General features: G+C 53.2%; 1 protein-coding gene across 6 annotated transcripts in view; it reads left to right on the top strand.

Moving 5' to 3' along the window:
* The window catches only part of Hr38 (Hormone receptor-like in 38), an 82,663-nt gene that overhangs the window by 57,458 nt on the left and 11,096 nt on the right, over positions 1–14,109 (top strand). For 4 of the 6 annotated variants that reach the window (XM_025307684.1, XM_019842583.2, XM_025307669.1 and 1 more), the window contains exons 2-4: positions 9,191–9,459; positions 12,827–13,068; positions 13,303–13,815. In XM_025307684.1, coding sequence (XP_025163469.1) covers positions 9,191–9,459; positions 12,827–13,068; positions 13,303–13,815 — 1,024 coding nt within the window. Of the gene's footprint in view, positions 1–8,025; positions 8,334–9,190; positions 9,460–12,826; positions 13,069–13,302; positions 13,816–14,109 lie in introns of those variants that run through there. The other 2 variants (XM_025307690.1, XM_025307677.1) reach the window with 2 other exon arrangements.

The raw sequence follows: 14,109 nt of genomic DNA, 5'->3' as shown, positions 1-14,109 counted from the left end.
CATGCCGATAAGCGACGCCTCGCTTCCGTCGTCGGCCGCTCTTAAACCGCCCCCTCCCCCCTTCCGCTCGAGAGTATTCGGCGTCGGAGCCAAGGTAAACTTGTTATAGAGGCTTTTTTCACCGCTGGAGTAAAAAGGCTCGTCGTTTGTACGCGCGCGCGCGTATGTGTGTGTGTGTGTGTGTGTGTCTGTATGCATGGTTCGCGAATGGAATCGTGCTCGTTGAATCAACTTTTCTGCGCCGGGAGTGACTTTAGACTACCTCGTGTTTCTCGCCGACCGAGGATACCGATCGAAGGAACACCTCGCGATCGACGGGTTTATTAATTTAATTGCAGCTTCTACGCGAAATGGCCGTGTAGAAGCCGGCAAACGCGCAATCGATCAAGCTGCAACGCGACCGGGCGAGCGAGAATCGACTGGCTCTCGTCATATTTAGAATTAAACGCCGTATAAACGGCGGTAATAGGATCCACGACGGCGGTCACGTACGCGCGGGCTACTCCTCGGATTCTTCGAATGCGCTGAATAATAGCCGGCTATAAAAGCAACGAGCGCTGTGCCGTCGTCCTTAACTCCTTCGGAGAAATGGTAATCGTCGCGCGCGCGCGCGCGCGCGCGAAATTGTCGGACGTGCAGGACGTCTCAAAGCCTCCTATCTCTCGCGCGTCCTCTCGCGGATCCTGCGGTCCGTCTCGATCAACTTTTCCCGAGGGAAAGCGTCGCGAGAGGTTTACTATTGGTCTAACTTGAATTTCCAGCGTCCGGTACCTGCCGGTAAGCGAGCTCCTTGCGAGTCCGAATGAAAAATTAGATCGATAAATTACGACGTCGGGTAGTTTCTCGAAGGAGCACATTATTCTCAGTCGTATAATCTGCGCGGACAAATTTTCACGCTCGAGCTCGACCGGCGTGTCTCGTCGTGCTTTTATTGAGGAAAAGAAGAAAAGCAGCCGACTATAAATTGGCCGGCGAATCCGCGAATATGAAAGCTGGCTGCAAGAAACCAGGACTCACCAGGAAACCAGCTTCCACAACCAGGACCCGATCAAGTGCGGCGGCAATGAGAGAGTTAACATTAATCTCTCTAAATTGAATTAAGGTGAAAGCAGCTCGGCTGCTCGGAAATTCGCGCGGCATCTGCGTGGGCAGGCTTTGAAAATAATATCAAGCAGATAAGCGCACCGGTGAGAGATTCACGCATCCACTGGATCAATTCTTGATCAATCGTCCGTAACTCGAGTGATAACGCGCGCTGCACATTGAGCGTTGCAATTCGGACATGAGACGTATGCAAATGCAACGGCACACGAGAACGCGCGGTGGGTGACGCGCCTGGTGGGATTGAATTATTATCGTTAGCGTGATTGATTCATCATCCGGCGATTATATTACTACTGACACAGATAAGCCCCGCTGATTTGCCGGCAATTATCGTTCTATCAATCTACGATCGAATTAAGACTCCGCGTCGGTAATGCTGTGCCGTTTACCACTGATCGGCTCGCCGTTTATCGTTGATTTATCATCAACGATCGCTGTCGCTGGATTCTTCCGATCGAACAATTCCGAGCAATCGCGAGCGGAATAATCCGTACGATCGCGACGACGAGTCCAACTCCTCCCGCCGCCCTTCGCGCAAAATCGCGAACGGGCGCCGTCCGGCGAGATTGCGGCCATCGCAAATTATTGCGAAACACGATTTAGACCAGTATCGGAAATCGAGAGAGCTACCTGTCGCGTTCGGCGAGAAATGCTCCTCGGAGGAGGAGAAAGAGGAACTTTGGCGCACTACATGAAGGCGCCTCTTGCGTTCGCGTTGCCCTTTGAACGCCAAGAGAAAAAGAAGGGAAAAAGGGAAGAACGTATAGGGCGTACGTTCATCGATAGTCTTTCCTCTCCTTTTCCCTCCCTCTCTCCTTCCGTGTCTCTCCTCGGTCGTCCGCGATCAATCGACTCATCTCGTATGCGGGCACACCTAACGTTCCGCGCGGTGCCTGCCAGCTCGCCCGTCTGTCTGTCTGCCTGCCTGCCTGCCTGCTGCGTACGTGCGTGCGTGCGTGCGTGCGTGCGTGCGTGCGTGAGAGAAAGCGGGACCCGATATCATGCCGCCACGGCGGCATAACCGCGGCCGCGGGGATATCCTCGATTTAAGGCTCCATCGCGCGCACTCTCGCCCACTCGATAGAGACGGCCGCGCGTGGCCCCGCGGGCCCGCCGGACGATCATAATTAACCCTTTCACTGCTGAGTAAGTGACACCGTCCGCTTTCTGCTACTTTACATTCGGCCGCAGAGGAGTATTCCTATTCCTGACGAATTGGTGCCGATGGACCGCGCGCTCGCGAATCCAACGGCCGAGTTGTAATTTTGCCGGTGCCGTTCGAGAGCGGCATGTTGGACTCGATATCTCGACGATATTGGACGGATCTTATGTAAAGGACACGTAAAGGACTAGATTTTGGAACAGACGAGAATTCCGGATTGAGATTAATGTGAACAATGTTGCGAGGGAATGAATATTCACGAGCGTATCACACGACAGAGTCGAAATGTTCGAAGGCATCGCGCGACGTCTTGTCGAGATCCCTGGCGGAAAATTATTGTTTGTTCTGCTGATGAAGTGCGAAGGATTCGGCCGTAGTGTTATGCTCGAAACGGGGCGAAGGAGGAAGGGAGGAAGGGGGGGAGAGAGAGAGAGAGAGAGCGAATGACAATAATCTGAGAGCTATGTGTTTTTTCCGATCGGTAGAAGCGCCGTTGATTACCGTAATGCCACATTGCGGAATGCGAACGGTGTTAAAATAGAAACAGAATGGCGAACACGCACGCGCACACACGCACGCCGGCGGTACTCGATATTATCTCGCGGCGAGTCGATGTAATTTCGCTCCAATCACGTATTTATACATCGGAGAACGATTGCGACTGCTTATTGCCGGCGATCGAGAAGGACGCGCATTCCTGGCGCGGACATTTTCCTAACGGCCGGCCGGCACAAGCTGTCGAGAGCTAATCGTTAATGACGGAAAACCGATTGTAATCTCCGAAGCGTGTGAGAGCTCATGTGGAATTGCCCGGATGATTTGCATAATGGGTGAATCTCGGGAGTTGCTCGGTAATCAGCAACAATATGCCTTTCTCTTTGCCGCGCAACGCGCGCCTCTTAAGACGAGCACGCGCACGAGCGAGCGAGTGAGCGAGCGCGGCTCTCTCGAGGAATAATCCGCTCCACGGTAATTTACTAGTTATGGCAACTAGAATCATTCTAAGGATGGAATTATCCCTATAGCTACGTAAGCGCAAAACGGAATTATAGCTACAGTCCTCGCAGTAACCGGCCGATCCCCTCGCTCTGCAATCTTCAACAATATAGTTTCCATCTTCCGCAGCATCCTTTGTCCCCCCTCCCCCTCGTCGCATTTTCCTCTTCATTTCTCTCCCCCTCCTACTCGCCCCTCTTTCTCCTTCCTTGCCTTTCTCCCTCTCTCCCTCTCTCTCTCCCTCTCTCTCTCTCTCTCTCTCTCTCTCTCTCTCTCTCTCTCTCTCTCTCTCTCTCTTCCTTTCTACGATATTACAACACGCAGGTGTAATTTCATGCTATAACCAAGATACATCAAAGTCTACGCAGGCTGCGTAAAACATGTGTTCGCACGTTCTTCATCCATCTGCGGCCAATTGGAGAAAGTTTCGCGCTGAACTCTCGCGAGACGCGGCTTAAATCCGTTATTAATAAATTTTTCGTTAATACGCTTGTTATCGAGAGCGTGCCGGCAGGCGCGAGAAGTGCGCACACGGTGTTTCTTGTGCGCGCATCGAAGTCACCGGGAACCGTCTTTAAGATAAGACCCGTCGCGTGACTACGTCTTGTTACAGGAATGCAGCGCCGCGATGTGTTGCGGCAGCGGGGCGTTTGATTATTTTTTTCGACTTTACCTCGCTCGCAGTTGGCACGCATTCGACGATTGTCTTATACGTCAGTGTACACGGCTGATTTATATTTCGTTACATTATACATCGAGTCTGTTGACGTCGCGAGTTACCCAGCCCGCAAGAGCAGCCGCTCTTCGTTAAAATCGTCATTCCATCGCGACGAATATTTTTCCCACACGTGGAGACATCGATCACATCTCGCCGGGAGGTAAACTCCATCTTTTCCGCTCACGCGTTTGCACGAATGATCCATCCGATCTCTCGTTCGGCTCGCGATCACATCTTCGCAGAAGCGATCTTTTTACACGCGCGGAGCACACGCATACACACACACACACACACTCGATGTTTACTTAATCCCTTGCCGTATTTTGACAAGGCTGACTCGTGATAACAATTTTGGACCAAACATGAATATCACGAATCAGACTCGTGGAATGATGATCGGGCTATATATACTGTTCAGGCTTGGGTAGCGTCTTCGTAGCTTTATGTGTCGTTTAATCATACACGGGTCAATCGTCCATATAATTGTATCAGTAACTGTTGGCACAACGACACAGTAAACAACCTAAAGAAAGAACTCATTGTCAGTTACAATCGTGGTTTAGTTCTTACCATTACGCCACGAGAGTTGTTCACAATTCTTATAATTTACGTTACAAAACAAGCGTGCTAGTGTGCTTTAGTTTTTGAAATAAACCCTTACATAATGTTAAGAGAGAGGCAAAAAACGTTTACATGGAAACAGAAATGAAAGAATCCAGTGATAGCGACGTGGCCCGTTTATTAGCGCGCGTCGTCTCCTACCGGTTGGGCCCGGATTTCATCGAGCTAAATGACACACCAAGGGCTTAATAATGCATCCGTGTGAGTAATAACGCACGCGGAAGGGGACAACGCGGAAGTCGCTTTCCTCCGCAGCCAGGCGTCTTCGCTTTCCCGCGATCGCGGGTCGGAGGGAGCGCGCGAGAAAAGACCGCCGCCGGAGCGACGGGAGGGGAACAAAAAGACCGGCGAAGAGGACGCAACAGCGGCGGCGGCGGCGGCGGCGGCGGCGGCGGGCGCGATGCACAGGAGGAAGCCGGCGGAGAGGAGCGAGGAGAACGTGCGAGCAAACGTGCACGTGGCGGCACGTGGAGAGGCGTGGTTCGTGGGAGGGCCGTGCACCGCAGACCGCTGCAATCCACTTGGCACACGCTGTTCGGCTAAACCCTACTCTTTTCTCAGCCGTTCGCTACCCTACCCTGTCTCCTCTCTGCCTTCGCGCGCGTTTATCCTGCCAACGGCACTGCCGCGCGCGTTGGCCGCCGCCGCCGCCGCCGCCGTTGTTGTAGTCGCCGTCGCCGTCGCCGTCGCCGTCGCCGCCGCCGTCGCCGCCTCTGCGCTCTTCCGTATGCACTTGCGAGGCGCAGGTCGCCGATCTCCGTTAGCCGTCGCGTCGTAGGCGCGATCGCATTCTCGCATCGAAGCTCGCCGATCGCCATCGAGAAAGGATCGAGGTGATTAGACGCGGGTTCACGGGAAAGCGAGCCCTGAGATATTGCGCTATTATACGTTGCTTTTCTTTTTCTTTTTTCTATTCTTGTCTTGTAGCTCGAAGGAATGGCGATTAGATCGAGCGAGACGTGAGAGCGTTACGAGTAGGACCGATAGCGAATTTTAACGCTGCGCGACGTTGTCCTGCGCGCGATTATCGCGAGTGTCTGATAACCGGCAAATTAACGTGTCGATCGTGTCCGATTCGATCGATGGACATTTTTATCTGTGTTCCCGGTGATTCGTGATTATCAACATGGCGGTCACGTCGCGATAACCTCTGCGCCTTCGCAAGCGCACTCGTGCTTACGTCCGTTGTATTTTTCTCGTCGGGAGAATTGCGTGCATGCAAAATCGCACACTCTGCCCTTACGCAATGTTGAATTACGGATTTTATGGTATCCCCGGGCGGGCCGTTAAGTGGTGTTTTCGCGCCGCGAAAAATGGCCGCGGCACGAGGTGCAGCGGTGTGTTCAGCCGGTAATTAACTGTAACTGTAACGTACTACGTTGCCGGTTGACGCCCGCTACGTGTCGACTAATTTATTGCGTGGCGATAACGACATTGTATTTTATTAGCGGCAAGAGCGGCGGCCGCCGTTTTTATTCGTCCGAAGCACGCGACTATCGCGAGCTGGCAGGTAGCCTCGCTAATTGCGCCAGGTCGTTGTTTACGATGCAATTAGTAATCGGGAATTCCCTCGACGTCTCCTCGAATCGCACTCGGCTCCCTTTCTATCGACGGCTCGAAATTCTATTCCCGGCGTAATCGCCGATGTGCATCCCCGCCATAACTCTCCCTCACGCGTACAAGAGTCCATCTCAATTTAATAGCGCACTCGTCCGACAGTTTGCACAAGCCGCAAGTGTATCCGATCTCGTGAGCGTACACACATTCCGCGAATAATCTCCTTCGAAGTAAGCGCAATTCATACGAAACGGTTAAAACGGCTCCCCGACGCCGACTCGTATTCGGCAATTATTGTAGCGGCGATGGAATTTCACGCACATCCCGCGCCGGATAGTTAATCGCGAGAGCAACGTTCCCACGCGAACCGAGCAGGACACGAGCGTCCTCGGCAGGCAGGCGGGCCGAGCGGTTCTCCGTGCCGCAAGACGCGCGTAAACGCCGTGATTGCGAGGATTTACGTTTTCGAGAGCGGCCGTCCGCCTCGCTGCGATTTCACCGGCCGCGGCGCCGGCTGATTGTCAAACGGGAATTCCCTCGGCTCGGTTATAACCGAGGCGCACCCTCGTGCCCCGCGGCCGGAAGACGTCGCCGATTTCTCCCCTTCACACGGCGAGCCTAAACAATGAGAGCCCGCATGCCGTTCTCGCGCGATCCATTCGTCGTAACAGCCGGCCCCATTGTGCCTAATCGTCGCCACCTCCGCGCGCGTGCGCGCCGTCGTCCCTTCGCCGGGCCGATCGATCGATCGATCGATCGATCGATGGATCGGTGAAATCGTCGCTCACGGCCGACGCGATTCTCTCGGGCCGGGCGGCTCGCGACCGCGGCGGGCGGTCCGCGATCGTGAAATTAAAATTGAACGGTCGATTCGGCGGCCGTGACTATCAGCGAGCTGCATCGCGACGCGCCGGGACGCGTCCGGCTGTGTTGCGTATCGAATTACGCGCGAGAGAGCCTCGAAACTTCCCCTCCCGCCTCGGCGCGATAAATCAACGACTGACGCACTCGTTCGTGAGCGTTCGGCTCCTCCCTTTGCCGTTGTCTCCTATAATTAGATAAATGGCTCATTGTCGGGCGCGCAGGTTCCTAGACGGAGATTTTTTACTTATCGATATATACCGCGCGCGATATCGCGCGCGTAACTCTGGGATACGTTCATAGCGAGATGCACGCTTGTGTGTGTGTGTGTGTGTGTTGCGACGAGTGATTGTGGAACAATAGTCCGCTCGGCGGGTATCTTTCCCGCCGTACGAGATGAAAATTTATCGGCGCGAACGCGCGAAATAATTTCTCATGCCGCCGTCGAACTCCGTTTGGAGTATCCGGCTGAGTGTAATCTCAGCCGGATCTCTCGATGTACGAATGAGTGAGTAATTTTTCAGAAAAATCCCCCCCCCCCTCGTATGTAACGTGTCCTCCTTCCCCTCCCGTGAGTGATATTGTTTGCGCAAATAATACTCTCGGCTGTCGCTTCAATTCAGCTGACGTTTCTTCGAAGAGAATACGAGCGCACGCTTCATTCTTCTCGCTTAGAAATATTGATCCGTTTCGCGAGCGAACGCTCTTTCAATTTCATTCGTAATCTCGACAAGCTTCGTAGATTCGCCAATTTCGTCGGCCGTTATCACTGATCGTGTCCTATCCGACTTCGACTTCGGATGCGCTGCTTGAAAAGCGTCGAAGATCGTCCCTTGGCCGTCGGGGGATAATATCGCGCAATAATAACGACCAGGGGGGAGGGCGCGCGCGGGTGCGGTTGTTTGTATAGGACGGGGTGGTAGTATTTTAAATGCCAATGATTTCATGTCTCCCCGGGGTACTGGTGGCCACCCTATATAGGACGTGTCGGCGGCGTCTAAGTGCTCAGTCGACGCCGAGAATCCGTCGATTAATCGGACGGAGAGGATCCAGCGGCTCCAGGTCGCTCGTCCGAGAGATCCAGCCGAATCTAGTGAAAGTGCTTTCGGACGTGCTGCTCGCTGACGCTAACGAGCGCCGTTAGCCGGCGCATCTGATCGGCCGTTAAATTCCGCTAGAATTCAGCGTGAGCCGGAGTGATAAGAGAGCCCGCAGCACGCTCTTACGTAATTAACGTTCGACTCGCGCTCTCGCAGCGGTGCGCAGACATGATCGCCATGGACGGCGGCGGGCACCCTCAGTATCGCAGATGCTGTACGTATTTTCCGAGCATTCCACTCTCTCAAGGTTTTCGCGGTGTCGGGGAACTGGACGGTGCTTCCGTATCGCTTGATTATGTAATACTTGGAACGTCCGAGAGATGTAACGGTCTCTCTCTCTCTCTCTCTCTCGACTAGGAGATCCTTCTTTCCTACCCTATGCGAGACATTCAGTAATTAAATGTCAGAAATGCGGGAATATAAGTGCGAGGAGGAAAGATCTTACCGTCGTACCGCGTACGCGACAGAGTTCTCCTTCTATCGTGTAATAAATATACTCGGCAAAGTGGAGATTTAAACGTCCGGGAATGGCCGAGTTACGCTTAATGGCGCAGGAAGCGCGCGCGCGGTACGCGACGATAGAAAGCTGAGAATCAATATTAAACGCGATAGAAACAACAGCCCCGCTGCACCCTCCGCACACCCGGCGTGTCGTTTGAAATTGCACGTCAGAAAGTTTTTTTTCCCGCACACGAGAAACGAGGTTGCGCGCTCCGTTTTTGCCTCATCGGGTGCAAATGAATACGCGATATGCACCGTCCTCCATGTTCTCTAACACTTGAGGATAAGCTGCGCGTACATTGTGCTCATCAGTTCTCGGTGCTCAAAGTTCTCGTTATTGACGCGGAAGGGCAACGTGCATTTCAGATGCACGCGTGCTTTGCATTTTATTCCACCATGCCGTCCAATATTGCCATCTCATTTTGCTACACTAACATTAATGAAGTGCAACATGCGCAGCGTCTTTAATATTTTATCCACCTAAGGAGCATCTTTTCTTCGCCGTTTTATCTTCTTTATCGAGTGATATAAAAGATATGATGATCAAAGGTGCTCGTTTCAATGTTGCAGGGCAACTGCATTCGCCGAACGGCGACAGCGACAACAGCAACGGTAGCCAGCGTGCGGTGGCTGTTACTCGCAGCGAGGTAGAGCAACAGCAACAGCAACAGCAGCAACAACAGCAGCAGCAACAGCAGCAGCAACAGCCGCATCGCCAACGGCAGCAACGTCAGGCGACAGCTACCGTTCCGGTTCTCGCCTGCACCAATCAATCGTCCATCACCACGACCACGACCGCCTTCACGGTGGCATCAAGCATGCTTCTCTTGCAGACGCAGGTTAGTTCTTCTTTCGTGGGGGAAAACAGACCGAAACTGTGAATTAACATGAATTAATGGACAAAGAAATTAATGTAAAAAGAAATAGGATTTCTCTTTACGGTGAAGCGACGAATTCGGCTCGAAGAAACGGAGGTTCTTCTGTCTCCCGCCGATCAAAGCTCGCTTGGTCCGTTCACCGTTATCGCGCCGTTATTTCGATCAAACTTTTATTTCACACATTTCCTTTCCTTCTTCCTTCCCTTTCTTCATTGGACCTCGCGACCTCCGTCGGTTCATCGACGAGTTCGCAAAGGAGGCGAAAGATGTCAGAGGGATGGTGAGAGAAAAGTCAAGGTGACGCATGAATTATCATGACGGTAAATAACGGAACTGAGGGGATAAGTGATAAATAACAGGAAAGAAAACCTCGTGAGAAATTTGAATATTCGGAAATGTGTCATCCGCGCATTATGAGATTCCCGCGCGTGTAGTCGTGCCAATTGAGCGGCGTGTGCTGCTGAAGCCACCGCGTTTGCATGCCGACGTGACGCAACGTAAGTTGTAATTTTACGTAATAATATTCGCCCGTATAACCGCTCATATCTCATCTCATCTCATCCCGCATAAATAATTCCAAGAAGAACACCTCGTAAGAAATATGGACGTGCAATGTCTCTCTCTCTCTCTCTCTCTCTCTCTCTCTCTCTCTCTTTCTCTCTCTCTCTCTCTCTCTCTCTCTCGTGCAGAGAGACGGCAAGTTCGCGAGCGGCGGCGTATCGCGTTTCAACTAATTTACCGGCGATCCGCGGCGTAACTTTTATTACCGTGCGACTCTCGCGCCTTCGGACGCCTCTGATTTATTACGGCTGCTCCGCTTTTTCAATGTTACGTAATTAAGCGAGCCGATCGGACCTAACTCGACGTTATGTACCCAAGTCGAATAAACGATTTCCGGGGGAGAACAGGATGTCTGGGAGAGAGCCGCTTGAAAATAGAGTGCTCGGCTCTTCTAACATTCATCGTCGTCTTTTTCTCTCATCCTCCTCCGCTCAGCTTCTCCTTCAGGACATTCCATGTAACGGTAGAGCACCTTTTCCCTCCTCTGTCATTCGTTATCGTGCGATCCTCTCTTATCGAAATCGAAAGCGTGAGAGGCCGCCGTCGTTCCCTTCGTCTGCGCGCGTCCAGCTCGAAATTATCGCGCCGCTCGCGATCCCGATGGTTAATCCAATTCTTGTCAACTCTCTCGAGAGCGAGAGAGAGAGAGAGAGAGAGAGGGAAGAGGTCTCTCGGATTTCACGGCGCGCGATCTCTGCTTGGCCCGCTAACAAGATTCACCCTCCTACGTCTCGCGGACTCGTCATCAGCGTTTATCACGCGTAATCTGCATTCCGCACACCCGGATGCCGAGCTTCGTCCTACCTGTTTCTCCCTCTCTCTCTCTCTCTCTCTCTCCTTGCCGCCCATCCTTTCCTCGTTCTTCCTCCTGCCTCCCTCATTTGGACTTCTTTCCGCGGTGGATGAAACATCGTCGCGGCCAATTAAGCGCTAAAACGAGAACATGTCGCTAGATTAGCGAGGCTACGTCGGGGACGTTGTCTCGGCGGTTTACGGGCCGAGAGCGGAGAGGGGGGGAGCGGAGGGGTCGGGGGCCGCTTTTAGGACGCCGTTTAGCAGGCCATTTATTCACGATCCAGAAGGACGAGGCTTCGATCGTCGGGGTCCTCGGGGGAGCGATGAGCGAAATGTCAGCCCGAAGCGGAACCGGCGCTTGCAAATTGAATATCCACCCTCGACCGTACCCGGCCCCCTTTCTCGCGTTACTATCTCTTAGCTCGCTCTTTCCTTCTCCTCCTCCTCCTCCTCCTCCTCCTCCTCCTCCTCCTCCTTCTCCTCCTCCTCCTCCTCCTCCCCCTACTCGCCGCAGGATGTCCTGTAGCGACGGTACTTTTGTTTCCTTTTGTTTTCATTCTCGTCTCTTAACACGGATAACACAGGCGTGGGTTAATTCGAATTCCTGCGACCGCGTCTTGATCTTCGAGAGATGTTCGTCGGAACACCGGAAGCGTTTACGATGACGAAGTGGAGCTATTGGTGAGTCAGCGTATGTCATCGAGGGAGATACGCTTCTCGCGCGTATGCCAACACCTCTCGATACGAATGCAAAATCTGCACCGGAGTGTTTGGCATTACATCACGCGATTTCTATTACGTACGCGCATTTCCCTCCTCTCGTCGTAGCTGCCGAGACGGGGACGCGCATTAATCATGTAAAATTCGGCAGACCTGTTTCACAAGAGGAATAGAAAGTACGCTGTTGCGCGATCACGCAAATCCAAGTCGCGCGCGCGCGCGCGCGAGCGCCGCGAAGAAGATAAACCCACATCGTTAATTTCGAAAGCTGAATGAGCGGCCGCCGTTTGAATATTTCATGGCCGGCCGGGTGTAATTCATTATAGCGTCTCGCGACGTGCATCATCGTCAAGCTCGCTCGATCAGTCGATCTGCAAAGTGTATCACAGCACTGACCGTTGTTTATTAGTATTAGTATTAGTAGCCTGATGCCGCGCGCGCGAATATTTAATCGCCAGGCCGCCTAGTGTTTTACCGTCTATCGACTATCGGCTATCAATGATTGAAGGAGGAGCGACGGGGTGGGTGAGGAAGGACGCGGAAAACGAGCGAGCGAGCGAGCGAGCGAGAGAGAGAGAGAGAGAGAGAGAGTCTAAGGCTCTATCGAACGCTAGCTTATAGACAACACGCGATACGAGTCTGCCTTATCCAATCCTCTCCCGAACATCCTCACTGCGCACCTCGATTGTACATCGATGTCTCGACGCGGCTCGCGATTGTGGTCGAACAATGTTTCCGCCTTGCAGTTGAGCACTTCGATTTGCCGCTCGCACGGCTCTCCGGAGACCGTAACGGCTCCGCCGGAGGAGGAGAACGCAGAGCAGTGTTTAAAGTCAATAGTCGATTCTCGCTTGTCCGGTACGTAATTTCGAGAGAGGAGATTCGCAAAATCTGCACCGCTAACACGTGGCGCTCGAATTAGCATTCGCCTGACGCGGTTATTTTCTGTTTATGCTTCCTCCGCTCCTCTTCGGTCCACCGTCTATTTTTCTGGTTCTTGCGACGCGTCCTTTCGGCGACGCGATACTTTTTTTTATTGTTTAGCGTATCTCGCTAAATTTTATGCGACACATAAATTTGGAGACTGCTGCTGCCGTTTCGTCGAGCTGTTTAACATTCTTTTCGCTCGCACGGCTCTGCCGTGCCTGAAAAAAAGTATCGCTGAAATTTTATTCACTGTATCGAATTCACTCTCATCACCGTCGTGCGACGCGATCTGTAAACACGGCCGCGCGGCTTCATTTGATTGCAGAGTCCGTTCGGATGTAGCAGTTTTGCGGATCTGCTGAGCGCTCCTTACACAGATCCTGCGGATGCCGGGAGCCTGTCCGAGGAACTGGATCCTTTCCCGGAACTGCAGCTCGGTAATCCGCAAGGCGTGCCTACGGTCGACGAATCTGCTCAGTCTCAGCAAAGTGTGCATCACCAGCAACCGCCGCAGCCACCACCACCACCACCACCCCTTCCGGAGGACGTTCAAGCTGACTCCCTTAGGTACGTGGTTTCTTCCTGAACTTGTGATATCCTGACACCAGCGAACTTCAACTCTCACGACGATTTGTCGAGCAACGTTTTATTAGAGTGGCGTGTCATCTTCATCGCGATCCTTCCGCCTCGACTCAATTGTCGTCCAACTCCGTCGTCATCGATGTTGTCAGTACGGTGTGCTTACATCTCAAAATACAGCAGTTGCGCGATTATTTTAGCGACAATCTTTTTGATCCGCAGTCCTACACCCCTGCCGAGCTTCCAGGAGACCTACACGGTGCAGCGATACACCAGACAGGAACTCCAGGGCCTCGGCATCAAGATGGACGAGGAATGCTACGACAACCCGGTGTACTCGTGCGCCACTCACTACCCGACCGACTTCACGGCCGCGGTGTCCTACCACGAGCACCACGGCCAACAGCAACCGCAGCAGCAACACCACCACCACCACTCGCAGCAGCACCATCAGCAACAGCAGCAGGCCCCGCACCACCACCAGAGCTACTTCTCCGCAGAAACGGCGCCGGCTGCGGCTACGGCGGTCGCTCCGCCCTCGAATCACCGACAGGAGTCATCCTATGGGGTCGCTGTGACCATGCCAATGGTTTACGGAGCGCCCACGGCCATTGCGAACGTCGCCGCTCCCGTGGCCGCTCCCACCGATCTCTGTCCCAACGTCGACACCGTCGTAGTCGGCACCGCTCGATCGCGAAGGGCGTCATTGCCCACTCAAAGGTCAGAGTCGGCAAGGTGAGACTTTTTCCCCCTAGCAGGGATACCGAAGATGGTCTCGAAGCACCCATTGCTCCTCGCTTGAGTCGGTTCTTCTAGTGCGCATTCTTCTAGTGCGAGAAAAGCGAGAAACCCTGTCGGGCTGTCTCGACTCCTCGAGTTAGTTATTAGAGTCCATCGGTAACTTCAGTCGTTCCAGTCGAGTTCGTTCTTAAAGAGGGGAGGGAGTACTGAAGTGTATCGCTTTACGGTGTTTCTAACTTAACTCTAAGATTCGAGAGAGAGAGAGAGAGAGAGAGAGAGAGAGAGAGA

This window comes from Harpegnathos saltator, unplaced genomic scaffold, assembly GCF_003227715.2.
Source record: "Harpegnathos saltator strain DR-91 unplaced genomic scaffold, Hsal_v8.6 scaffold128, whole genome shotgun sequence".
NCBI lineage: Eukaryota > Metazoa > Arthropoda > Insecta > Hymenoptera > Formicidae > Harpegnathos > Harpegnathos saltator.
Note: the sequence above shows the minus strand (reverse complement) of the source record. Positions and strands in the feature narration are given on the sequence as shown.